General features: G+C 39.6%; 3 protein-coding genes and 2 long non-coding RNA genes across 5 annotated transcripts; 4 read left to right on the top strand and 1 right to left on the bottom strand.

Moving 5' to 3' along the window:
- Window positions 1-5,716: 5,716 nt before the first annotated feature.
- On the top strand, window positions 5,717-8,401 carry LOC120293565 (probable sodium/metabolite cotransporter BASS6, chloroplastic). Its single transcript, XM_039313243.1, has 8 exons — window positions 5,717-5,803; window positions 6,147-6,245; window positions 6,369-6,502; window positions 6,586-6,779; window positions 6,852-7,126; window positions 7,179-7,431; window positions 7,514-7,596; window positions 8,098-8,401. Exons 1-8 carry the CDS (start codon window positions 5,717-5,719, stop codon window positions 8,167-8,169), a joined length of 1,197 nt encoding a protein of 398 aa, XP_039169177.1. The 3' UTR covers window positions 8,170-8,401.
- A 3,487-nt stretch (window positions 8,402-11,888) lies between these two features.
- LOC104445978 (probable sodium/metabolite cotransporter BASS5, chloroplastic) lies at window positions 11,889-13,561 on the top strand. Its single transcript, XM_018873082.2, has 3 exons — window positions 11,889-12,130; window positions 12,205-12,458; window positions 12,533-13,561. Exons 1-3 carry the CDS (start codon window positions 11,889-11,891, stop codon window positions 12,688-12,690), a joined length of 654 nt encoding a protein of 217 aa, XP_018728627.2. The 3' UTR covers window positions 12,691-13,561.
- Window positions 13,562-16,260: 2,699 nt separating this feature from the next.
- Window positions 16,261-17,234, top strand: LOC108960037. Its single transcript, XR_005551541.1, has 4 exons — window positions 16,261-16,466; window positions 16,589-16,670; window positions 16,806-16,998; window positions 17,072-17,234. It is a non-coding gene; the product is annotated as an uncharacterized LOC108960037 (long non-coding RNA).
- Window positions 17,235-17,262: 28 nt separating this feature from the next.
- LOC104443746 lies at window positions 17,263-23,376 on the top strand. The gene is made up of 8 exons (XM_039313242.1): window positions 17,263-17,324; window positions 17,398-17,561; window positions 17,637-17,719; window positions 20,774-21,207; window positions 21,795-21,873; window positions 22,472-22,540; window positions 22,618-22,735; window positions 22,948-23,376. Exons 1-7 carry the CDS (start codon window positions 17,263-17,265, stop codon window positions 22,723-22,725), a joined length of 999 nt encoding a protein of 332 aa, XP_039169176.1. The 3' UTR covers window positions 22,726-22,735; window positions 22,948-23,376.
- A 1,225-nt stretch (window positions 23,377-24,601) lies between these two features.
- LOC104443745 lies at window positions 24,602-25,811 on the bottom strand. Its single transcript, XR_725218.3, has 2 exons — window positions 25,341-25,811; window positions 24,602-25,173 (listed from the first exon to the last, which is right to left on the bottom strand). It is a non-coding gene; the product is annotated as an uncharacterized LOC104443745 (long non-coding RNA).
- Window positions 25,812-26,277: the final 466 nt, after the last annotated feature.

The following is a 26,277-nucleotide window of genomic DNA, read 5'->3' as shown; positions in this document are numbered from 1 at the left end:
GCATTCCCAAAAACCATCAATAATCAGAACAGGACCTGATATTGTATGGATTTGTGCCTTACGCAATGTCATACTCGAGAAAAAATGTTTACTACAAAATATAGTATGCGTTGTTGCACTATCAAGCAAACAAATATTTGCATTTTTCTCGGTATTTTCCATTTGCATTTATATTGACAACTTCAAGTGTCAAGTATCATAAAAGTTGCATATTAGTTATATAGTCGAATAAAATTTCAAAAATAAATATTATATAAGGTTCATAAGCATTTCATAAAGAATAATAATAAAAAATAATACATTTAAAGCGAAATAACATAAAATTCAAAGTTCAAATTATCATCCACCAATCTGATTCATCAAAGTAATCAGAGGTTCTCAAAGAAATCAGAGACATCCAATGATGCATTTGCTACTTCAGGAGCAAGAGGAGTCCCACCAACAGAGAGATTGTTGGCCTCAACAGTGGTTATGGCAGTAGAATTGATTTCAATGGCATGAGATTCACCACGCTTGCCCGTATTCTTTAAAGATGTCTCGGGTATAGATCAACAAAATGTTTTGGCGACGATGTGCACGTGACTGCCCTAATGCCACAGATGACAAATACTTTCATTAATTACCTTATTTGACTTCTTTTCTTTGCCATGATTCATACCAAAGTTTGATTTCCTAGGGCGATTGGGCGCGTTTGGTAACTATTCTGTTCCCTGAGTAGATTCGATCAAAACCGATTCTTTTTATTCTCGTTCCTGAACCGATTCTAAGCATTTTAGGCCGTTTGTAACCGTCCAAAATTTTATTCTGAATAGAATCGCGTTTGGTACCGTGTTTATTAATTTTGTTCCAAATCTATTTCTTTTTAATTTTTAAATAATTTTTTTACTTTTTTTCCTTTTTTTTTTTTTTTTTTCTTTTTTTCATTTTTTCATTTTTTTCTTTCTTTTTCATTTTTTCTTTTCTTTTTCCTTTTTTTCTTTCTTTTTCTTTTTTTTTCCTTTTTTCTTTTTTCTTTTCTTTTTCTCATCTTCTTCTTCTTCTTCTTCTTCTTCCGCCTCGACCACCGGAGCGCCGCCGCGCCCTGGCGAGGCCGGTCCTCGCCGACCGAGCCTCACCTAAGCAGCCTAGTGAGGCTCGCCAGCCCCGCCTGGGTGGCCGCCGGCCCGTCGGGGGTTGGGCGAGGCCGCACAGCCACCGGCGAGCCTCGCCCGGCCACTAGTGGGGCTAGGCCGCGAGGCTTGGCCTGCCCAGCCCCGCCGAGCCTCACCCGGCCCTCGCGAGGCCCGCCCGCCCGCGAGGCCCGCCGGCCCCGCGAGGCTTGGCCTCGCTGTGATCTGGGAGGCCGAGCCTCACCGGTGGCCGGGCTTGCCCGCGAGTTCGCCGGGAACGGGGCAGGCGGCGGTGGACAGCAGCCGACGACAATGGCGGGTGGTGATGGACGGCGATCGCGAGATGGCCGAAGGGAAGAAGAAAATTTCTTGATTTTGATTCTCAAATTGCTCCTAACAAGAATCAATTTTTTTGTTCTTGATTCTATTCCCAACTGTCCCTAACAAAAATTTTACCAAATGCGATTCTATGCCGAAACCGATTCCAGAACAAAGAATCAGACTTGGCCATGTTTGGATGGTTACCAAACATGGCCTAAATTTCTTGCCATCCCTTCTAGGATTATGTTCTTGCCTGCGCTTATAGCCCTTAAAATGGCCAGTATTTTTCTCAAAATTAGCATGTGCTTCAGGCAATGCTTTTGAGCCAGCGGGTCTAAGAAAATGATTTTTGAGCAGCAATTCATTAGTTTATTCGGCAGTAAAATGCACATAATTTAATTCAGAGTATGTGGTAAGCTGATGCTACCTGTATTGCTGTTGCAATACAATATTTGAAGCATGGAAGGTGGAGAAAGTTTTCTCTAATAATTTCGCATTAGCGAATTTGATACCGCATAATTCAAGCCGAGAAACGATATCAAATAAAGCAGAATTATAGTCAGACATTGATTTAAAATCTTGTAGTCTGAGATTTTGCCAATCATATTGTGCTTAAGGGAGGATAACAGTTTTGGTATGATCATACCTATCATTCAACCTCCCCCACAAGATATGATAATCTCGAACGAATAAATATTGAGTCTGCAGGCTCTCATGCAAATGACGGCGAATAAAAATCAGCGCATTTGCTTTATCCCTTTCATTTGAGGTTTCATCATCTGTAATTATATTAGTGAGACATTGTCCTTAGAGGTGCATTTCCATGTCAAGGCATCAGGATAGATAATTATTTCCACTCACTTCGAGGATGTGGAATTTGGGCTTTTCAATATTTGCCATAATCATTGCAAAAATAAATCTTTAAATTAATTAAAAGGATTTCTAAATATCCACCGCTACTTCAAGAGCATAATGATATTTTTAGATTTGAAATTTTTGGCTTCGGGCCAAGAAAAATAAAAATGAAGAATTGATAGAAGAAAATGAAGTATAAGTTGATTAATAAAAATAATACCCACCTTACAAAACTTACTTACTAAGTCGATACATCCTCGTGCTGATAACGTGTTGTATAATATTGCGTTGCGAATATATAATAGAGAAGAGATTGAGAAGAGAAAGCAAGTGAACACTAGAGATAGTAGAAAAACCAGATATTTTACTGTATTGTGATTGTTGTTCGATAGTTGTATTGTACATCAAAACTAAACTTCTATTTATAGGAGAACAAGAATGTACTTATCATTAATATCAATGTATCGAATGATACATGTACTGGATAGGAGAAATGAACGTTCATTGTATAGGGAGATGTACTTAGAAAGTATAATACAAATGTACCCCAATAAGTACATTAGATAAGATGAATATAATGAATATTCATTCATGTATCTCATTCATTCATGTATTTCATAATATGCTTATGAGAATCATAATTGTAGTATCGTAGGATTATATTGTAGTTATAATTCTCATAAGCAGCATAGAGGCAAATGTGTACCAAATCCATTATGTTTATCATGTGGTTTGCTTTTAATTTTTGTGGTAGTTACTTATTTATTGCTAATATTTATGTTGAACACCGATGGAAAAATTCATATAACCATGAAAGGCCCGGAATCATAGTTGTGGCATGGGTTGGCTTTACGGTATTCTTTTTATTGGGGCGATTTATTTGCTTCATATGAAAAATGTGTTGCTAAGATCGGCACATTGTGGACATGAAATATTTTTTAGAATATGATATATATAGTCTCTTCCAACTTTGATACCGATATTTTGTCGAAAATTGAATTTCGTCAATAAAATTTTTCAAAGAATCTAGGGCTAAGAATACTTAAGTATTACTTATAGATCTAATTGAAGAACTTTAAACTTAGAATTAAAAAAAGTTGGTGAAGAATCCAACGCTGAAATTGGGTCAAAATTCTGAAAATCAAAATTGGGGTTCTCAAAGATAAGTGAGGGAGAGGGTTCGTACATCCGTTGGTGAAGAGCCCTAACTCGAAAGAACGAGTATCCCCTGCCAATCTCGGGCTCTCAAAGCAAGCGCATGTATAGATAACAAAGTGACAATGGATGACGGGGAACGACCGTGCCTGCGTCATCGAAGTCACCGGACTATGAGAGAGAGAGTCAATCATCCCAAAAAAAGAAGCCTAGAAGAATTTACGACATTGGACTCCAATTTCATATGGAAAGCCACGTCGTATTTAAAATATAATCTAAAGTGCCATGTAGGATGAATTGTCAGATAAATTTGTAATGAAAGTGCAATTATATCCTAAAACTTATTAAATTAATGCCATCGATTTTTTCCGTTAACTCAAGTCAACTTGTTTATGGAAAATACTTGTATATCTTTATTATTATTATTATTATTATTATCATTGTCTTTCTCTTAGGTGATGATAATGTTACTAAAACATGAAATATAAGACAAAACGATATCGTTTTTGGTCTAAATTTGATTTTTTAATAGCAAACTTTAAAAAAAAAAAGAGAGAGAAAAAAAATAAGGCTATCATGAGGGTTGGCAACCCTTGCTAATCGCAAGGGCTTACCTCACCATTGCCAGCCCTTCTCAATGAAGATAGGGTAGTGACTAGAGGTGAGTATAGTTTGGATTAGCGGTACCCACCTTGAAATCAAGAATGTCCACTAAGAATGAGTTCCATAAAATTAGAACCAGGATCCGCCTATTGGTTCCATAGGATCCACTTGGGAATTAGATCGATCACAATCCAGCTTTATGACTGAATTAATATAATTATGATAATTTTATGACTTTTCTAATATTTTTCACGAAGACTTGATAATGGATGTCTCGTTCTCAAGTTGAGGGAGAAAGTGCAAATGGATGTTGGAATTTTTTTTTTTGGGGGGCAAGAATAATTTGAAAGATAAAACGAGACAATTTGGGAAATTATATAAGTGCCAAAGATGCAACTGAAATGCATTAAAACAAATGAAAATGGTAATTATAAGCTTCTCAAAGGAAAGGAATTGATTTGATAATGGAAAAGCAAAATCAAAGACACTTTCAAAAAAAAAAAAAAAAATCAAAGAAGATCCACAAAGTTGGTCAAATATTTTTTTTTTTTAAAGAGAGAAAAATTCACAAAAAAATCCCAAATTTTACCTAAGAGTGACATATTGACCATAAATGATTTTTTATGACATAAAAACTCAAAATTTGCCTATTAAAATGCATTTATCCTTAAAAGAAATTATGATACAAAAATTTCATAATTTTATATATGTGACATATTTACTCTAAATTTATCTTTTATAACACTAAAACTCCAAACTTTTTTTCTGTGATACTATTTTTTGGGGTAAAGTCGCCACATAGAAATAACTTTGGGGTTTTTTGGTGTTATGGAAAAATTTAGGGTTTTTATTGTCACAAAAAAATAAATTTTAATTAAATATATCATATAGGTATAAGTTTGAATTTTTGTATTATAAAATTTTTTAGGTTAATATCCTAAAAACTCTAAACCGGTATACTTGTGACAAATTTATCCCAAATTATTTTTTTTTGACCACAAAAACCCAAAACTCAGATATACTCTTGACAAATTTACCAAAAACTGGTATGTTTGTGACAAATTTACCCTTTGTTGGTTTTTATTAAATTTTATCGTCAAATTATTGAGTTAAATGACATGTGATAACTAGAATACCAATTTGGGATTTTACGCTCCGTTTGTCACGCTTACAATTTTTTTAATTTTTTGTGGTATTAATCCAATTTAGTAAAGGGTATATTTGTCACAAATTTACCTTGAAATTTTTTTGCAGTCAAATAAATTGTTTAAGGTAAATTTACATAAATGTACAAGTTTATAATTTTTTATGGTTAACCAATAAATTTATCACAAATGTACTAGTTTTGGGTTTTTCATGATCAAGAAAATAGTTTTGGTAAATTTATCACATGTGTACCTTGAGGTTTTTCAGGGTATTAACCCAAAATTTTAAGATAAAATATATCATAATAGATAATGTTTTGGGTTTTTGGTGGCTTTTATTATTAAGAAAAAGGGGGTTAAGAAAGAGACGGCGTTACTCCTACAAGTAGGCCGGCGACGGCACCAACTGCCGAGGGAACTGGAGACCAAAAGTCAAACCCACGACCTCTCCCGGAAACTTTTACGGTTTCTTCTTCCTCGCTCGGGCTCGCCGTGGCATTCCCGAAACACCTCTCGAGGGACGAAGCCATGAGCTCGATGTCGACGCGCTTGCGGACCCAATCCACGCTCTTCGCCTACAGCGGCTGCAGCCCGGATGCGTCGCGCGCGGAAGCGGTATGGGGTCCCGACTCTGCCGCGGAACTCGCTTCTTTCGGCCTCGGGTAAGCGCGCTCTTTTCCGGCGTTCTTCTGTGTGGTCTTGCGGGTCGTATGCTCGTCTCTGGTTTCTGGGTCCACGACGCAATGGTCTGATTCGATTCTTTTCTTTTGGGGTCGCCTAGTGTTTGCGGCGTCGCTGGTTCCGGTCTGTTCAGGTGCCTCTTTTGCTTCCGACAGCACCAGCTGTTTCGCTTGTTTTTGAGTTGTTGGCTCTGGTTTTCTTTTTTTCTTTTTTTTTTTAATACTTGGTGGTTGGTTTTATGGGTTGTTGCGTGATCCTCTTCTGGGGTGATTGTTAGTTCATAGCAGAAGACACGGCTCGAGAAAATGTAAGTCAGGGGATTTCGGAGCCTCTCGAGCCAGAGACGGGCTGGGAGTCGCCGGCTGAATCGATACAGGTGCATTCAGTTCTCTAAATGTGTCTCATATTACAGCAATGTGCACTGGCCCGTTCCATATGGGATCTTCTCTATGTGGTTCTTTGAGGCAGATGTGGAAACCGTCGTCTGTTTTTTTTTCAGCCATCTGTGCCTAGGGACCAGTTTTCTATCGTGGAGGTCTTAAAGAATTCAAATTCTTTTCTGCCTCATGTCGTACTCGCGAGTACGTTGCTGGCTCTTATATATCCACCGTCCTTCACTTGGTTCACCAACAGGTTGCTGAATCTTCTCTTGATACGTTTCTTGGCTATGAATTTATGTCTCGATGTTTAATGGGTTCTATCGAATCTGATTTCAGGTACTATGCACCTGCACTCGGGTTTTTGATGTTTGCTGTGGGGGTTAATTCCAGCGAGAGGGACTTTCTCGAGGCGTTTAAGAGACCAGCTGCTATTTTTGCTGGCTATATTGGCCAGTACATTGTGAAGCCTCTTCTTGGTTATTTCTTTGGCATGATGTCCGTAACAATGTTTTCGCTCCCAACGTCCATTGGTGAGTACTAGTCTCCCCCCCTCTCTAAAGCCAGTGAATTGGTGATTGACTTTCTCTGAACCTAAACTTTAGGTGCTGGGATTATGCTGGTGTCTTGTGTGAGCGGGGCTCAGCTTTCTAATTATGCTACATTTCTGACTGACCCATCAATGGCTCCTCTGAGTATTGTCATGACATCATTATCTACCGCTACGGCTGTTTTTGTGACCCCTTTATTGTCACTTCTTCTCATTGGCAAAAGATTGCCCGTCGACGTGAAAGGAATGGTTTCCAGCATTTTGCAGATTGTCGTCACACCCATCACTGCAGGGCTGCTTCTGAATAGGTTAAACACTCGCCTTTGCTACGTACATTTGCTAGGGAGTTTCAGTAGTTTAATATCTCATAGTTTGCTTTTAGGTTCTTCCCTTGATTTGCAATGCCATACGACCACTTTTGCCGCCGCTCTCCGTCTTTGTGACAGCTCTAGGCGTTGGAGCACCTCTTGCAATAAATGTCGATTCCATCATGTCTTCATTTGGTTTGATGATCTTGTTACTCATAATTGCATTTCATCTGTCCGCATTCGTCATTGGATACTTCCTTCCTGGTTTTTTCTTCCAGAAGGCTCCTGATGTAAAAGCATTGCAAAGAACACTATCCTTTGAGACAGGTGCCTCCTTTATCCATCCGCCATAAGAAGAGGGTTTTCTTTTTTCTTTTTTCTCCCGCTTAATAGCAAGTATCGTTTGCAGGAATGCAGAGCAGCCTTCTTGCGCCTGCTCTAGCAAACAGATTCTTTCAAGATCCACTAGTGGCTGTGCCTCCAGCTATCTCTGTAAGTGAAAATATCAATTGTCAACGGAACTTTACCTTTATCCTGTTTGGTAAATTAATGCCACTCATCTCATAGCAAATGAGAGCTAACTTCTATATTGGGTTCCTGAAGAAAGTAGAGTATGATCAGTTAAAAGTTCTTTCCCTTTGCGGGCCACACTAAAGCTAATCCTTTAGTAATTTGTGCGTTCATTCAAACTATATGCTTGAGGTCTCCTTATTTTTAGGCTCAACCACACTAGCCCTTTTTGCATTTAAGTGCTGACAGCATAAACACCCCAAAACAGGGGAGGTTAAGTTAGCTTGTGGAGCAATCTACAAAATTTTCCTTTGTCAATTCCTTGTCATACTGAATGCAACTGTGTCCGCGGAATAATTCTGTAGCCAAACAAAAGTCATGCTTTTCGCGTCCCTTTGATCAAAGAATTCCTGCAGCCTGCATTACTGATGATGCGTGCAGACATTTGAGGAGCGACCCTTCCTTTTCTCCTATGTTGTGCAGACTGTGATGATGTCCTTGATGGGCTTCTCCCTCGTCATGGTTTGGGCTCGGGGAAGGGCGACCGGCCAGTGAAGCAGATCTTCCTCGGAAAATTTCACCATGATTTCGTCTTTGTTCCTCCACTTTGCGGGCTTGGATGGCAATCTCATCGACTTTTCGAGCTTGCGCATAGGCAAAAGACATACGGATAAATAACTGAGTGCAATATGAAAGTAATGACACTTGGGTATTCTTACCCCTAGATTCTTTGAAGAACTTAATTGACGGAATTCCAACATCTCTAATAAGCATTCAAGGCATAACTAGACAATCCAGTTCGCAATTTCGTATCGGTATCAAAGTTGGAAGAGAATATATAAATTCTATTGTAAAAATATTTTATGTCTAAAATGCACGTAATGAAACAGCAACACATCTTTCATATGAAGCAAATAAATTGTCCCAACAATCCATAAAGTAATTTATGCCATAACTGCGATTTCAGCTTTTTCATGGGTTATTGAAATTTTTCCTTTAGCGTTCAACATCAATGTTAAGAATGAATAAATTGTTGTCACAAAAATAAAAACCAACCATATCATAAATATGACAGGTTTGGTCCATGTCTGCCTCTTTAAGTATATGCTTATGAGAATTGTAATCGAGTATAGTGGGAGTATACTATAGTTATAGTTCTCATAAGCGGCATAACCTCGAGGAGGTAGACCTGCACCAAAGTTGTTATGTTTATCATGTGGTTTGTTTTAATTTTTGTAGTGGCAACTTACTCATTGCTAATATTGACGTTGAATGTTGATGGAAAATTCATATAACACATGAAAGACCTAGAATCGCAGTTGTGGCATGGGTCGGCTTTATGGGTATTATTTTATTGGGGCAATTTATCTACTTCATATGAAAATGTGTTGCTAAGACTAGCATGTGCATTAGAAGTTGATGAAATGTTTATGACTTAATTGACAAAGTTGAAAGATTTAGGACTAAATTGGCAAAAGTGCAATAGGTTTAGGGACTTGGTAGATGAGGTTTATTATCCTTCGCTCTCAACTAATTTTCCATGTTTATGCTTTTACACTTTCCCCAGTTTCTCTATGGTAATTTATTTTTATATGTTCTTTTTCTTTCGAATAAGTGATTACTTCAGAGGCGAATGATGCTTTACATTGCTCTTATTCAGGTGGCCCAGGAAATGTGAAATCCGGTAGGCGGTGGTTTTAGTTTTGAAATATCGTCAAGACAACTTTAGAAAACGAATGTAAAATTTCATGATTATTTTTATTGCTATTTTTATTTGATACATTGTCCTCACCTAAGTAGTATCGATACCAATATGTGACACGTGACTCGAATGATATGACGACATGTCGTTTTTAAAAAATAGAATTCGACACGTTGAGTAATGTTGTATATAAATGTATATTTTATCACTTTTACGATTATTGATTCAAATTCACAAATCAATAAATAAATAAGCCTAGAATGAATTTATACTAAAAACATTAATCCACTATTTATTAATATTTTTATTGTTTCAACTCCATTCTAATAATCCATAAAATTTGAAAAGAAAAAAAAATTCACATTCTAGACTTGCGTGTAAGAAATATAGAAAGAGAAAGAGAAAAACACGGGGGTGAGTTGTGTATCGAGGAAGTGAAAGTCGAAGATAAGATTATATTTTTTTTAGGATTAATACCTTGAAAAACGGGTCATCAAAAAAAAAAAAAATACCTTGAAAACTCTAAACTGGGTACACTTGTGACAAATTTACCCCAAACTATTTTTTTGACCACCAAAAACCTCAAAACTGGTATACCTTTTTGACAAATTTACCCCAAACTGGTACACTTATGACAAATTTACCCTATGTTAGCTTTCGTTAAATTTTATTCTCAAATTATTAAGTTAAATGACACGTGACAGCTTAACCAAAAGATACCAATTAGATTTTACGCTCCGTTTGTCACAATTTACAATTTTTGTGATTTTTCTGTAGTATTAATCCAATTTAGCGTATGTATATTTGTCACAAATTTACCAGTTTAGGGTTTTTTACAGTCGAATAAATTAGTTTTGGGTAAATTTATCATAAATGTACGAGTTTAGAGTTTTTTATAGTCAATCGGGGTAAATTTGTCACAGGTTTACCAGTTTGGGGTTTTTCATGGTAAAAAAAAATAGTTTGGGGTAAATTTGTACCAGTTTGGGGTTTTTTAGGGTATTAACCCTTTTTTTTTTACTGAGAAAGCAAGTAAACAAATTATTAGAATGAACAAAAAGTAAGGAGGTAAATTCTATTATGCAACCAAGAGACAAAATTAGTCAATATTGCCAAATACTATATATTGGTCGAAAAAGTACAAAATAATTAAGTGATTGAGCTGGAATTTCTTTATATATATATCGGTATTTCTACACTGGGAATTGGAATTTGATCGATACTCGCCAATTCTAGTAAATTAGAATCGAGAACCAAATTGATCCTCATGAGAACCACCAGTTCCAGACTGATCCTGTCCAGTTTTCAATGGTTCCCGATTTCTTTGCACACCCCTATTGGTAGTGGATGTGTTGGATCAAGCAAGCCTCTTGGGCCTAGAGAGAGTGCGAGTGGATGTTGGATTTTTTATTTTTTATTTTTTTGGGTGAGAATAGTTTGTAAGATAAAATGAGACAATTTGGGAAATGAAATACGTGTGGAAGAGGCATGAAAACAAATAAAAATGGTAATTATAAGTTTCGAGAGGAAAGGAGTCTTTTTGATAATGATGTGAAAAGCAAAATCGAAGATACTTTCAAAAAAATTTCCGAAGAAGAATCTACAGGTTGGTCAAATAATTTAAAAAAACAAACGGTTAAAAAAGAGATAACGTCACTCCTATAAGTAGGCCGGCGACGGCACCAACCGTCGAACGAAGTGGACCCCAAAAGCCAAACCCACGACCTCTCCGGAAGTTTTAAGGTTTCTTCTTCTCGCTCGCGCTCACCATCGGCGGTTCCTGAAAACCTCTCGAGGCGCGAAGCCATGAGCTTGATCTCGACGCGCTTGCGGATCCAATCCACGGCTCCAGCAAGTGCAGGTCAGGGGATTTCTTGGAGCCTCTCGAGCCAGAGCCAGAGCCAGGTCGGGAGTCGCCGGTTTAATCGATCCAGGTTCATTCAGTTCTCTAAATGTGTCTCATATTGCAGCAATGTGCACTGGCCGTTCCATCCTGGATCTTCTGTTATGTAGTTCTTTCGAGGCGGATGTGAAACCACTGTTACAGCAGATGCTCGGTGTCTTTTTTTTTTCCCCAGCCATCTGTGCCTAGGGAGCAGTTTTCTATCGTGGAGGTCTTAAAAAAATCAAATTGTTTTGTGCCTCATGTCGTTCTCGCGGGTACGTTGCTGGCTCTTATATATCCGCCGTCCTTCACTTGGTTCACCATCAGGTTGCTAGATCTTCTCCAGATACGTTTCTGGGCTATAAATTTGTATCTCGATTCTTAATGGGTTCTATCGAATCTGCTTTCAGGTACTATGCACCTGCACTCGGGTTTCGGATGTTTGCTGTGAGGGTTAATTCCAGCGAGAGGGACTTTCTCGAAGCGTTTAGGGAGACCGGCTGCTATTTTTGCTCGCTCTATCAACCAGTTCATTGAGAAGCCTCTTCTTGGTTATTTCTTTGGCATGATGTCCGTAGCAATGGTTTCGCTCCCAACGTCCATTGGTGAGTACTAGTCTCCTTCCTCTCTAAAGCCAGTGAACTGGTAATTGACTTTCTCTGAACCTGAACCTGAGGTGCTGGGATTATGCTGCTGTCTTGTGTCAGCGCGGCTCAGCTTTCTAATTATGCTACATCTTTGACTGACCCATCAGTGGCTCCTCTGAGTATTGTCATGACATCATTATCTACCGCTACGGCTGTTTTTGTGACCCCTTTATTGTCACTTCTTCTCATTGGCAAAAGATTGCCCGTCCATGTGAAAGGAATGGTTTCCAGCATTTTGCAGATTGTCGTCACACCCATCGCTGCAGGGCTGCTTCTGAATAGGTTAAACACTCGCCTTTGCTACGTACATTTGCTAGGGAGTTTCAGTAGTTTAATATCTCATAGTTTGCTTTTAGGTTCTTCCCTTGGATTTCTAATGCCATACGACCACTTTTGCCGCCACTCTATGTCTTTGTGACGGCTCTATGCGTTGGAGCACCTCTTGTGATGAACATCGATTCCATCATTTCTTCATTTGGTTTGACGATCTTGTCACTCGTAATTGCATTTCATCTGACGGCATTCGTCATTGGATACTTCCTTCCCGGTTTCTTCTTCCGGAAGGCTCCTGCTGTAAAAGCATTGCGGAGAGCACTATCCTTTGAGACAGGTGCCTCCTTTATCCATCCGCATAAGAAGAGGGTTTTCTTTTTTCTCCGGCTTAATAGCAAGCATCGTTTGCAGGAATGCAGAGCAGCCTTCTTGCGCTCGCTCTAGGAAATAGATTCTTTCAACATCCACTCGTGGCTGTGCCTCCAGCTATCTCTGTAAGTGAAAATATTAATTGTCAACAGAACTTTACCTTTATCCTTTTTAATAAATTAATGTCACTCGTCTCATAGCAAATGGGAGCTAACTTCTATATTGGTTTTTGGAGAAAGTAGAGTATGATCAGTTAAAGTTCTTTCCTTTCGCGGGCCACACTACAGCTAATCCTTTAGTAATTTGCGTGTTCCTTTAAACTATATGCTTGAGATCTTCTTACTTTTAGGCTCGACCACACTAGGCCTTTACAATTTGAGTGCCAACAGCATAAAACACCCCCGAAAACAGGTCAAGTTAGCTTGTGGAGCAATTTAGAATTTTTTTTCTTTGTCAATTCCTTTTCATGAGAGGTTTTCTTCTATATCATCATACGGAATGCCACTGTAACCGAGGAATATTTCTGTAGCCAATTAAAAGTCATGCCTTTGTGGCGGCCCTCTTTGATCGAAGAATTCCTGCAGCCTGCATGTCTGATGATGCGTGCAGATATTTGAGGAGCTGCCACAAAATTAAGGTTAGGGGTCGAGGAAAACCGACAACGATGACGAGACAAGAGATGGAGCATGGAATGGGATGATGGCTGGCTGGAGATCGCAGTCAGCGCATGAAGGAGGAAGATGGAAGAAGCAGGGCAGAGGAGACTCGTCGGCTTCATCGCTCTAGGTCTCCTTCTCTCTCTCTCGGAGCAGGCCAGTCACTCGCAAGGCACGTGATAGCGTACACCGACCCGCACCCTAACACAACCCACAGCCGAACACGCGTCGAATAATAGGCCTCTCTGTCCTTCTCTCTCCCCCAAATTGATGGTTACACTTGAATAATAGGACCTCTCGGTCCATCCCTCGATAGTAACACCCCAAAAATTGATGTTCAAACCCGAATAATATGACCTCTTTGTCCATCCCCTCACAGTAACACCCCGAAAATTGATGTTTAGATCCGAATAGTACACAAACTCTCTGTCTCTCTCTGTCGCTCTCTCTCCCCACAGAACTGAAGTACTCTGCCCCCTGCCCTCCCTCCCTCTCTCAATCTCTCTCTACCTCCCTTCCTCCTCGATGACATAATTTAAAGAAGAAGTTCTTATTCTGCACTCTTCTGGTGACAAACGCATTCCAATCTTCAATCAACCCTCCAGGGATTACGTTGAGGGTGAAGCCATCATATCTGCCAAACGCCCTTTAGCATACGAATATTTCTTAATCTGCAATGGCTCATGTTATATTCTCTCGTTTAGCGTGGTTCTGATCACGGCGGGTAATATGAATTTTAGGCAAGAAATTATTACAAATTCTCCTTTATCCATACGGTAATAGCTGAAAAGTTACAGGATAAAATATGAAATTCAATTTATTTGGAAATAAATCATGAAACCGATGGTTTGTGAATTTTTATTAGCTTAATTGCGTATTAATCGAAAATTCACAAACCATCGGTTTCATGATTTATTTCTAAATAATTTGAATTTCATATTCTACCCCGTAACTTTTCAGCTATTACCGTAGGGATAAAGGAGAATTTTGTAATAATTTCTTGCCTAAAAAATCATATTACTTGCCGTGATCATAATCACGCTAAATGAGAGAATATAACATGAGCTATTGCAAATTAAGAAATATTCGTATGCTAAAGGGTGTTTGACAGATATGATGGCTTTACCCTCGACGTAACCCTGAGGGTTGATTGAAGATTGGAATGCGTTCGTCTCCAGAAGAGTGCAAACCAGAATAATAACTTCTTCTTTAAATTGTGTCATCGAGGGAGGGAGGGAGGGAGGGAGGGAGGGAGGGAGGTAGAGAGAGATTGAGAGAGGGAGGGGGAGGAGAGCAGTTCAATTCTGGGGGAGAGAGAGCGACAGAGAGAGATAGAGAGCAGTTCAATTCTGGGGGAGAGAGAGCGACAGAGAGAGATAGAGAGGTCGTACTATTCGGGTCTGAACATCAATTTTTGGGGTGTTATCATTGGGGGAGATGGACAGAGAGGTTCTATTATTTGGGTGTGACCATCAATTTGAGGGAGAGAGAAGGACAGAGAGGCCTTTTACTCGAGTCTGAACATCATGCGCCGACTGCAATCTCTAGCCAGCCATCATCCCATTCCATCCTCCATCTCTCGTCTCCTCGTCGTCGTCGGTTTTCCTCAACCCCTATAAACCCGATGAAGATAGTGACAAATGTTTATTTATTGGCCTCAAAGCAACAATCCATTTGTATAGGCCCATGACCAAATCTATATTACGATCCTTTCAAAAGTCCTTTTCGATTGATCAGATTGTGCTCATTGCGAATGTTTCTGAAAGCCTTTGATATGAGTTATGTGAGATACCCTTAGCAATCAGTTACTTCCCTACTTCTATCTAGTTGAATTCCTTACCAAGAATTCTTTTTTCTTTTTTTTTTCTATTGATAGTTTTGTTCATTTTGTATTATCTTTAATGAATGACAAGCTTGTTTATTATTATTGTGTTCATTTTCGTTTTGTTTAACTAAAAATAAAAATAAAACCTGTTAGACCTTGAAACCCACTCTAAAACTTGTGACAATGTAAGTTCCAGGTTTTAGGTTTCGATTGATAAGTTTCAGGTTCCAAAAAATGATAACCTTATATCCAAGGGTAGATTTCAGGTTCTAAGCGGATTTTGTAAGGAACTTGGAACCATTTACCCCTACTCGGAGGGACTATTCATCTTCTCTAGTGAAACTTTGTTAAGAGTTGTGTGAGGTCACTTGACGAGGTCAAATTTGGCTACTAGTAATCTAGTTTGGTGCTAGCCAGCCTCATTTAAGAGCACCAACCAGTCGTTGAGCCTTTCGCCAACTTTGGCGTGTCATGATAACAAAGTGCTGCAACATTTATGGACATCACCATTTGGTTGGTCTCATCCATCCTCTTTGTTTGTTTATTTTGTTTTGACTAAGGAAGCAATTAAATAAATCTTTAGAATGAACAAAAAGTAAGGGAGTTAATTCTATTACGCACCTATGAGACAAAATTAGTCAATAATGTCAAATATTATATATTGGTCGAAAAACTACATCAAATGATTGAGTTGGAATTTTTTTTATTTTAAATATGTATATATATTGGTCCAAGGAGGTGGTTCCATGCCGAGAACAAGAACCAGATCAATACTCGCCAATCCTCGTAAATTAGAATCGAGAACAAGATCGATCCCCATAAGAATTGCTGGTTCTAGGCCGCTCCCGTCTGGTTTCCAATGCTTCCTGATTCTTTCACACACCCTTATTGGTAGTGGATGTGTCGGATCGAGCAAGCCTCTTGGGCCTTGAGAGAGTGCAGGTGGATGTTGGAAGTTTTTTATTTTTTTGGGTGAGAATAGTTTGAAAGATAAAATGAGACAATTTGGGAAATGAAGTACGTGCGGAAGATGCAACTTGAGATACATCAAAACAAATGAAAAATGGTAATTATAAGTTTCGAAAGGAAAGGAGTCTATTTGATAATGATGGGAAAAGCAAAATCGAACATACTTTCAAAAAAAAATTCCGAAGAAGAAACTGCAGGTTGGTCAAATAATTAAAAAAAAAAAAAAAACGGTTAAAAAAGAGGACGTCACTCCCATAAGTAGGCCGCGACGGCACCAACCGCCGAACGAAGTGGACCCCAAAGGCCGAACCCACGACCTCTCCGGAAGTTTTAAGGTTTCTTCTTCTCGCTCGCGCTCGCCATCGGCGGTTCCTGAAATCCTCTCAAGGGGCGAAGCCATGAGTTTGATCTCAACGCGCTTGCGGATCCAATCCACGGCTCCAGCAAGTGCAGGTCAGGGGATTTCTCGGAGCCTCTCGAGCCAGAGCCAGAGCCAGGCCGGGAGTCGCCGGCTGAATCGATCCAGGTGCATTCAGTTCTCTAAATGTGTCTCATATTGCAGCAATGTGCACTGGCCCGTTCCATACTAGATCTTCTGTTATGTAGTTCTTCTGAGGCAGATGAGAAAACCGTCGTCTTTTTTCTCAGCCATCTGTGCCTAGGGAGCAGTTTTCTATCGTGGAGGTCTTAAAGAAATCAAATTGTTTTGTGCCTCATGTCGCTCTCGCGGGTACGTTGCTGACCCTTATATATCCGCCGTCCTTCACTTGGTTCACCATTAGGTTGCTAGATCTTCTCCAGATACGTTTCTGGGCTATAAATTTGTATCTCGATTCTTAATGGGTTCTATCGAATCTGCTTTCAGATACTATGCACCTGCACTCAGGTTTCTGATGTTTGCTGTGAGGGTTAATTCCAGCGAGAAGGACTTTCTCGAAGCGTTTAGGAGACCAGCTGCTATTTTTGCTGGCTATCTCGGCCAGTACATTGTGAAGCCTCTTCTTGGTTTTTTCTTTGGCATCATGTCCGTAACAATGTTTTCGCTCCAACGTCCATTGGTGAGTACTAGTCTCCCTTCCTTCTCTAAAGCCAGTAAATTGGTGATTGACTTTCTCTGAACCTAAACTTTAGGTGCTGGGATTATGCTGGTGTCTTGTGTGAGCGGGGCTCAGCTTTCTAATTATGCTACATTTCTGACTGACCCATCAATGGCTCCTCTGAGTATTGTCATGACATCATTATCTACCGCTACGGCTGTTTTTGTGACCCCTTTGTTGTCACTTCTTCTCATTGGCAAAAGGTTGCCTGTCGATGTGAAAGGAATGGTTTCCAGCATTTTGCAGATTGCTGTCGCACCCATCACTGCAGGGTTGCTTCTGAATAGGTTAAACTCTCGCCTTTGCTACATAATTTGCTAGGGAGTTTCAGTAGTTTAATATCTCATAGTTTGCTTTCAGGTTCTTCCCTTGGATCTGTAATGCCATACGACCACTTTTGCCACCGCTCTCTATCTTGTTACTCATAATTGCATTTCATCTGTCTGCATTCGTCATTGGATACTTCTTCTTCCAGAAGGCTCCTGTTGTGAAAGCATTGCAAAGAACACTATCCTTTGAGACAGGTGCCTCCTCTATCCATCCATCATAAGAAGAGGGTTTTCTTTTTTCTCCCGCTTAATAGCAAGTATCGTTTGCAGGAATGCAGAGCAGCCTTCTCGCGCTTGCTCTAGCAAACAGATTCTTCCAAGATCCACTTGTGGCTGTGCCTCCAGCTATCTCCGTAAGTGAAAATATCCTTTGTCAACGGAACTTTATTTTTATCCTTTTTGGTAAATTAATGTCGCTCGTCTCATAGCAAATGGGAGCTAACTTCTATATTGGTTCATGAAGAATGTAGAGTATGATCAGTTAAAAGTTCTTTCCTTTTGCGGGCCACACTAAAAGCTAATACTTTAGTAATTTGTGTGTTCATTCAAACTATATGCTTGAGGTCTCCTTATTTTTAGGCTCGACTACACTAGCCCTTTTCGCATTTGAGTGCCGACAGCGTAAACCACCCCCTGAAAACAGGGGGGGTCAAGTTAGCTTGTGGAGAAATCTAGAATTTTTTCTTTGTCAATTCCTTTTCATGACAGGTTTTCTTCTATATTATCATTCTGAATGTGACTGTATCCGAGGAATAATTCTGTAGCGAATTAAAAGTCATGCTTTTGTCGCGTCCCTCTTTGATCAAAGAATTCCCACAGCCCGCATTTCTGATGATGCGTGCAGATATATGAGGAGCGACCTTTCCTTTTTTCCTATGGTGTACAGACTGCGATGACGTCTTTGATGGCCTTCTCCCTTGTCATGTTCTAGGCTCGGAGAAGGGCGACCGGCCAGCGAAGCAGATCTTCCTTGGAAAATGCTCACCATATTCGACTTTGATCCTCCAGTTTGCAGGCTTGGATGGCAATCTCATCGACTTTTAGAGCTTGCGCATAGGAGAAAGACATACAGAGGGCGGCGATCCTTGCTTACGTGGAATAGTCTATGTCCATAATGCACGTGCTGGTCTTGGCAACACATTTTCCATATGAAGTAGATAAATTCCCTCAACGAAAGAACATCCATGAATCCAGCCCACGTCACAACTGCCATTCCAGCACTTTTATATATCAATTTTTCCATTCGTGTTCAACATCAATATTAGCAAGGAATGAGTTGTTGCCACAAAAACTTGAGCCAACCATATGGTGAATTTGGTGCACATCCTCCTCCCTAGAAATATGCCGCTTATAAGAATTATAATTGTGGTATTCGCAAGAGTATACTGTAATTATAATTCTTATAAGTGGCGTAGCCTTAACGAGGTGGGTGCGCACCAAACTCATCATGTTTATCATGTAGTTGGCTCAAGTTTTTGTGACAGCAACTTATTCATTACTAATATTGATGTTGAACACGAATGGAAAAATTAATATATACCATGAAAGTGCTAGAATGGCAGTTGTGGCATGGGCTAGGTTTATGGGCGTTCTTTTGTTGAGGGAATTTATCAATGTGACAACCTAGATCCAGACCCGGGTCAGTATGAAGGGATGGACTAAGATTGCATTAGCAATACGCGGGCAAGGTTATCTCCTATCCCACATCGCTTCAGCCAAGGCTATCTCTCGTTCCACATCGCTTTATAGGGGGAGCTCTAACTATACATACGCGTTACAGCTTATAAGGCCTTAAGGGGTGTACTCTAATGTATATACGCATTCTCAGCCTATAGGCAGATGAAACAAAACCTTAAGAGAGGCTACGCAACTCTAATGGTGGGTATACGTGTGGACGTGCCTTTGCCCCTAAACCGTGAGGATACTAGAACAAAACCGTGATGACTTATTAGTATCCAAAATGATATGTTGCCAAGACCAGCACGCACATTATGGACATGGAATATTTGTTAGAATAAGATTTATATATTTTCTTCCAACTTTGTTACCAATATTAATGAAAAATGCTAATGTCTCTTTTTTTATTATTTTATTTCTCTTATGTGATGGTAACGTGATTAAAACATAAAATATAAGACAAAAACTAGATTGCTTTGTTTAAATTTGATTTTTAAAACAAATATTTTTTAAAATTATATAAAAATAAGCAAACTTACAAAAATACAAAAAAAGAAAAATATCAAGACTGTCCTTGCCATCGCTGTCGCCCATGAGTGGGAATGGTTGGTGGGGTTTGTTTGGCCCCAACCAAAGGTCGACAACCCTCACCCATTGCAAGTGGGGCTTGCCTCACCATTGGCGGCCCTTCTCAACGAAAGTGGGGTAGCGATGTGCTGTGCAATTTTCTTCACCCTTCTTTTCCTTTTTTGATTTATTTTTAAAAATTTTCCTACTTTTTAATATACTATAAATAAAATTTGTATTAAAAACTCACATTTGAACCAAAATGACATCATTTTACTCACAGTAGCACCATAGAAGATAGTGAAAATAAATTTTTAAAAAAATCCACCTCATCAATTTTTGTTAGTCGAATTGAATGAAGTTAATGAAAATGTTTGATTGCACCAATTCATTTTTTGAAAGATTTACTAATCAATTACATTTTCATCACAAATTTTTAAATATCTAGTATACTTATAAAAGAAAGGGAAAATTCCACAAAATGATCTAAAGTGTCCTCATTTTTTTAAAGAAGAACCCAAAATGAATTTTATTTCAAATAAGGGCTTGAAATGACATCACTTTCTCAAATAAAGGCATGACTTTCCGATGATCAAAAGTATTTTCATTATTTGCCCTTTTCTTTTCTATTTTCTGTGTTCTTCTTCCTTCTTGATCAATGGTCGACCAACCACCAACGATGCTTACAGAGGACGGGAGGGTTACCCTCACCCAATCTGGCGAGGGTGGCTTCACCTTAGGGAGGCCAACTCTCGTAGCCATCAACAAGGTCGCCCTCACCTGTTGCCAACGATGGTCTGCTCACCCTAAGCGAGAATAACCCTCGCTAGATGCGGCGAAGATGGCCTTGCTCCAGCTAGCGAGGATTTCAAAGACCTTGCCGACCCTTCCCAAAGGCTAACAAGGGTCGCCAACCCTCACTAGCCTTTGCCAGTGACTATCAGCTTACATCGAAAAAGAAAAGAAAAGAAAAAAAAAAGATTTGGACAAAAACGCCGCCGATCGATCGAAAATTTAGCTAATTGGTGATTGGCAAGATAATGTCCTAATTTGAAATAATAACAATCATTTTTATGCTCTTATTTAAAATAATCACTTTGGATTTTTGTTTGAGAAAATAAAAACATTTTAACCGTATTTAAAAAAAAAAAACAGCCGTACAGTTCCCAAAGTCCCCAGAACTAGAGTACTTCCCCGCACTCTCTTCTCCGTCTTCCCGAAGCGATGATGGCGAAACCAATCGCTGCTCCTCTCGCTCTCGCCCGCCTACCTTCTCTCCGCCCCGCCGCCCTCTCGTCCCTCCCCGCTCCGCCGCATTCCTCGCCTCTTCGCCTCCTCGCCAGGACCGCCCCCTCCCCGAGCCCTCCCGGGGCCACCGCGCGAGGCTCGCCGGCCGCGCCGCGGCGGCGAGCCTGCTCGGAGTAGCCGCCCCCGCCGGCTGCTGCTGCTGCTGCTGCTTGGCCCTGTCGCTGGCGGGGCCCGCGTCGGCCGCCGCCGAGACGGCCGCGCTCGTCGGTCCTTCCCTCCAGCTCGCCGAGCCCGCCAACGCGCTGTCCTTGCCTACCTGGGTCGTCCACGTCTCCAGCGTCGTCGAATGGTACGTTGCATCGGCTTGTACTGTGCCGATTTTGGTCGTGCGTTTGTGCCGAGTTCGGAGCTGCTCGAGTAGGCTTTGTTTTAGTAAGATTTTCTGGCTTCTGGCTTTTGAAATTGGCATGACGAGCTCTTGGCCAGCATTAGAACTTGGAAGCGAGTGCCGTGAATAGAGGCGGCTCGGCCCAAGCTTTGGGCTTTCGGAGGCAGCGGCTCGGCATGATTGTAGAGAATGTCGAAATTGTCTTCGATCGTGCACTGTGCAATTGCGACATGCTTCTGCCCCTCTTAGGCGAAGGAAAGGAGAGAATTTTGAAAGCCCGTGATTTCGAAACACGATGTTCTTATAATTATTCTAAGTTGTATCGTTTGCCTAATCTTGGAATTGAATGCTTTGTCATCATTGCTGTTGATCCTTAGTATTTACAGGAGATATGAAGAAAATGCAACTTAACTGAACTGATTACAGTCTGTTTATGTGGACAAACTTGTTGCCTTGCTTTTATTATTTCAATTATGTGTTGTTTGAAATTAGTCGCTTTCGTGTTCCAGTTAATAGAATCGCTGATATTTCGTTCGATCTGTCTCTAGGATCACAGCTATGGCATTGGTGTGGCAATATGGAGAAGTGTCTGGATACGAGTCCTGGAAAGGTCTTTCCTGGGGTATGGTGAGTGACTTTGATACCCTGTGCAGGACTGTCTTTTGCGGTTTGTCTACTGAAAGACCCTCTGTTAATACAAACTTAGACGAATTTTCATGAGCCAAGTTCAACTGGTTGCTAAAAGTGTCATGAGATGTGGTCCTTATTGTAGCAACCACACGCTATACAGATTTTGTCTCAGGGCTATGAACACGAGACAAGAAAGGTATAAAAAATCCTATCTATATCAAGGAACTTGCTTCTTTTTTTCATTTTTGTTAAGCTTGTTCTTTGTAGCTATCAAAATCTGATTTACTTTTCCACCCGTTCTCTTATTTTTCTTTTTCCATGTTGAGCTTCTAATCTATGTGTCTATACCACGGGGTCATTGTACTTCTTAATGGTATTTGTTAATGAACATCTTTAGTATATCTACATCATTTTGTTCCTTGATCGAATTTGAGATTCTTGAATAATCTACTTAACAGTCAGTCAACTTGCTTGGATACTGGCTATACAATATCATCTCCTCTTCTGCAAAATATCTTATTCTGCAATAATCTGGTTTCTTATTTCATCTGTATTTACCATGTAATTGAACTATCTTTTGCTGTGTTGATTTTAGGTACCGTTGCTTGGTGGAGCATTTTGTGCATGCACATGGCATTTCTTTTACAACTCTGAATCCCTGGAGGTATTATCTCAGTTTGAATGAGAGTTGTCTAAACATTTATGTCATTACTGAGTATAAGGTGTCTCTATTTTCTACAGGTATTGGTGGCTCTTCAAGCAGCGCTGACTGTGATAGGAAATGCAACAATGTGTTTTGCAGCATTCCGCATATACAGAGCATCAGAGGAACGCCGTGGAAAATTGTGAAGCTTTCATGGTACCCTCACATTCTATATGTGCCTAATGTGGTCTTCTGCGGTCTTCTGCCTATATTCCGTAACTCTACTGGATGAGACCGTTTGTGGGGTCCATTCCTGCTAAGTAGATTTCTAAACTTTTCCTGATAAATAATTAGATTCTAACTCTGAATTCTTATTTAGCATCTTAGATCTTCTATAAAGGATAGATATGATGACCCTTCTTTGGCAGGAATTACCACGAATTTTCTCGATGCTAGGAGCCATCTCACTCATGAAGGTCAAATTTCATAGTCCTTGGCGGATTACATTGATACAGAATTAATCATGAGATGCTGGAAAAGCTGGAGCCTTTGAGATTTCCTTGGGTTGATTTGTATGATGTATATGTACATAAGAGTGAAATTAATTCAGTCTCTGATAAGTTTGTATAAATCAATCGATTGGTAGCTTTCCATTAGGCCTCTTTCAAATGCATCTCTGGAGTGTGGATTTATCACCTGTTTGCCTCATCTGGGGACTTACCAGTTTCTTTTCAAAGAAAAATCCATTTCCCAATAGGTTGATCAGGTTCAGCTTGTAACATGACATCTATGTAAAGCTGGAAATATGTTTTGCTTTTACCTTGTTAATAAATCCAAGCCAGCTAATTTCTTCTTCATTGTCTCATATGATTACCTTGCTTAACATATCATAATCTGGCTGATGCTGTAATGATTTTGTTCATCCTAGTCAAATGTTTTCAGAGAAATAAAACTGCGAGAAATTCAGCCATGTGCCCCACGTGTCTTGTTCCTCATAAATGCAGTGCTGGAAAAATTTGTTACGCTAACTTTGAGGATGGTGGGGAGATGAGAATATTATGCTCTTGCAATAATAGCATTGTGTTGACTTTCTGCGGGTATGTGCTCCAATTAAAGTGACTGAAGTAAATTGAAGAAATTTGGCACACTGCTGAAAATTCCTGAAGTGATTTTATTTCCCATCCTACCTTTTGTCCAATGCATGGATTTGCAATGCTTAATTTAAATGAGATAGGTAATTAGCATATATTTGTTTCACTAAGGCACATCCACAAGCCCCTGGTCTGTTCTTGCTGTACGGGCATAATCTCTGGCCAGACCTTTCATTTAGGGAGCATTTCCATCAATATGTGAATTCATTGCTACGTGTCATAGAACTCTACTAAGATAAGGCTTTTGGTGGGGAGGATGCCTGAATATTTTTATCCATTATTACAGGACTCTAGTAATGTAAGGCTTTTGGGTGTTCTTATGACCCCATGTGGTTTAAAGCAGGAAAATCTTTCGAGATACGATTGGGAAAATTATGAATTTTGAACTGAGGTGACTAATGGAAAGATCTCCGACAGCAAAAATCACTTGCATGTCAAAAATAGAACCAACATTTCTGAGCCAAAATCTTTTTCACAAAATTTGCTTTCAGAAATCAACATTATCTTTAGCTGTTCTCAAAGTAGGAACAATTGGTATCTGGGTTTCTTATAATATATTTATCACTAGCAGCTTCCATTTTATCAGATAATGTCATGCATCATCGGAATCAGGAACGTACCTACATGGCAATTGATCTTGTATGCTAGTACTCTCCTTTTATGGGGTTTTGAAGCATCGTTTGTCAAATTAGCACACATTGAAATTCCTTCTAGAGTGTTCTCTCCATTCATATTGCTTGTTACAAGCTTGCATTTTCATGATTGCCGACCTTCTGACTGAAAGCCATGAGTAGAGAAGCAGAAAGTAGACAAAGATAGTAAAGATTAATATATGATCACTGATGTAATTGCTGAATGATACTATATCAGAATATTTTCCTGAGGCTGATTATTCAGCTGATTAAATTGATTTGAGTCTGAATTTAGGAGATAGCAGCAATTCTTGAACTTTCGTAATATCTTCTCAATGGAAAATTTTTATCTATGAACTAAAAAAAATAACCGAAAGATTTCATGATTACCCCGGATTAAAACTGCAATGAACTCAGTTGCCTGCACATCAAGCTGCATAGTTTCTGACCATGGTGAAAGTCCATCTCTAAGATTAGACTATAAGTTTAGGGGGCAGCATCCAGCATAAGGGGAGGGGTTCATACATACGGCAATGACTGGATAACACATCTACCTTAAAGAAGTACACTAACTCACGCTTGCTGTATATCATATTCTTCGTTTTATCAGCCTCTAACAAGCTTAATTATCATAGCAGAGTGCATCCTTCAATATCAGCCCTCAATTGCACCTGTGCAATCAACTGGTGGGTTGCGATGTTGATGAGGGAACTTTTTCTGGAATTCCAACAATAAGGCCAAGTTCTCCTGATGGAGAAGATTAGCTTTCTTCCTCAGCTTCTCATTCTCTTCAATGATAGTTCGGTTCTCAAAGTACAGCTTCCAGTTCTGTAGTTCCATGTCCTTCTCCACATTTTGCTCACCTCTCCACCTGATGAAAGGGCTTAAACAAATAAGTTTCCGTGATAACCAGTAGAGGGAGATTTGAGTACTGGACTAATAAAAAAATCACAGATGGTGTGGGTTCAAGACGAAGATTCAACACTACTATGAGAAAACGGAATAAGAAGAAATGACATAATTATACTTGAAGCATACCTTGCTAACCTGTGAACTTGGATTCTTGATCTTCTCGGTCGTCGCCTTTTGTCAAAAGAGAAGAAGGAATGGGAAGGCATCATTTCTTCATTGTTAGAACACATTTTTTCACTAGATATGTTCCAGAGCAGATGTTTTTTTCTTCTTCTTTTTTCGAATGAATTGAGATGGTATGGTGAACGGAATCAATCTTGGAATACAAGCTCTTAAAAGGAGAGCTCATGTGCTGACGTGGCAGGCTATCTCTGTGTGTTTGTGTGTGTATGAGAGAGAGAGAGAGAGAGAGAGAGGGAGAGAGAGAGAGAAGGTCTGAACTTGGCTGCTCGACACTTTCTTTCCGGGGCAATGATGGCAGAAGAGAAAGGCAACCTCATATATTCTTCTCTTCTTAAGGGAAGAAAGAGTCTTTGTAGTTGTTTTTCTCCTTGGATTTTTCTCCAAATGACATATTCGGGTTAAAAACTACAGCTGTTGTTTTGGATAGTGACCGAGAGAGCAATGTTAAAGGCACAAAGGCTGGTTTATATACTGATGCGATGAATTCTAAGTGGGTTTTTAGACAAGCCATGATATACAAGACGACAAATGAGTTGCCATATCTTTGTGTAAGTTAATTTTTAGAGCAGTCAATGCATCTCTAGCACTATCAGCCTTAGTAGTTGAAGTTGTTGGTCAGTTTATCTCTAAAACTATCTTTGCGCGTGTTTAATGTAGTCCACTGAGAGTTCATTGCCTAATTACAGGTGACCTTATGCAGATCTTCATCCTATCGGTGCTGTTGGACGTGATTTAGAAAATAGAAAAAGAAAAGAAGGAGAAAACGAGCTAGTTCACAGAGTGGCTGTGATATCATACTAAAATAAACTCTACAGGAGACTATCATTAGACTGTGATAGTGAAAAGCTGCCTGGTGATATTCACTGTGAAGAAGTTCTTG

This window comes from Eucalyptus grandis, chromosome 5, assembly GCF_016545825.1.
Source record: "Eucalyptus grandis isolate ANBG69807.140 chromosome 5, ASM1654582v1, whole genome shotgun sequence".
Lineage (NCBI taxonomy): Eukaryota > Viridiplantae > Streptophyta > Magnoliopsida > Myrtales > Myrtaceae > Eucalyptus > Eucalyptus grandis.
Note: the sequence above shows the minus strand (reverse complement) of the source record. Positions and strands in the feature narration are given on the sequence as shown.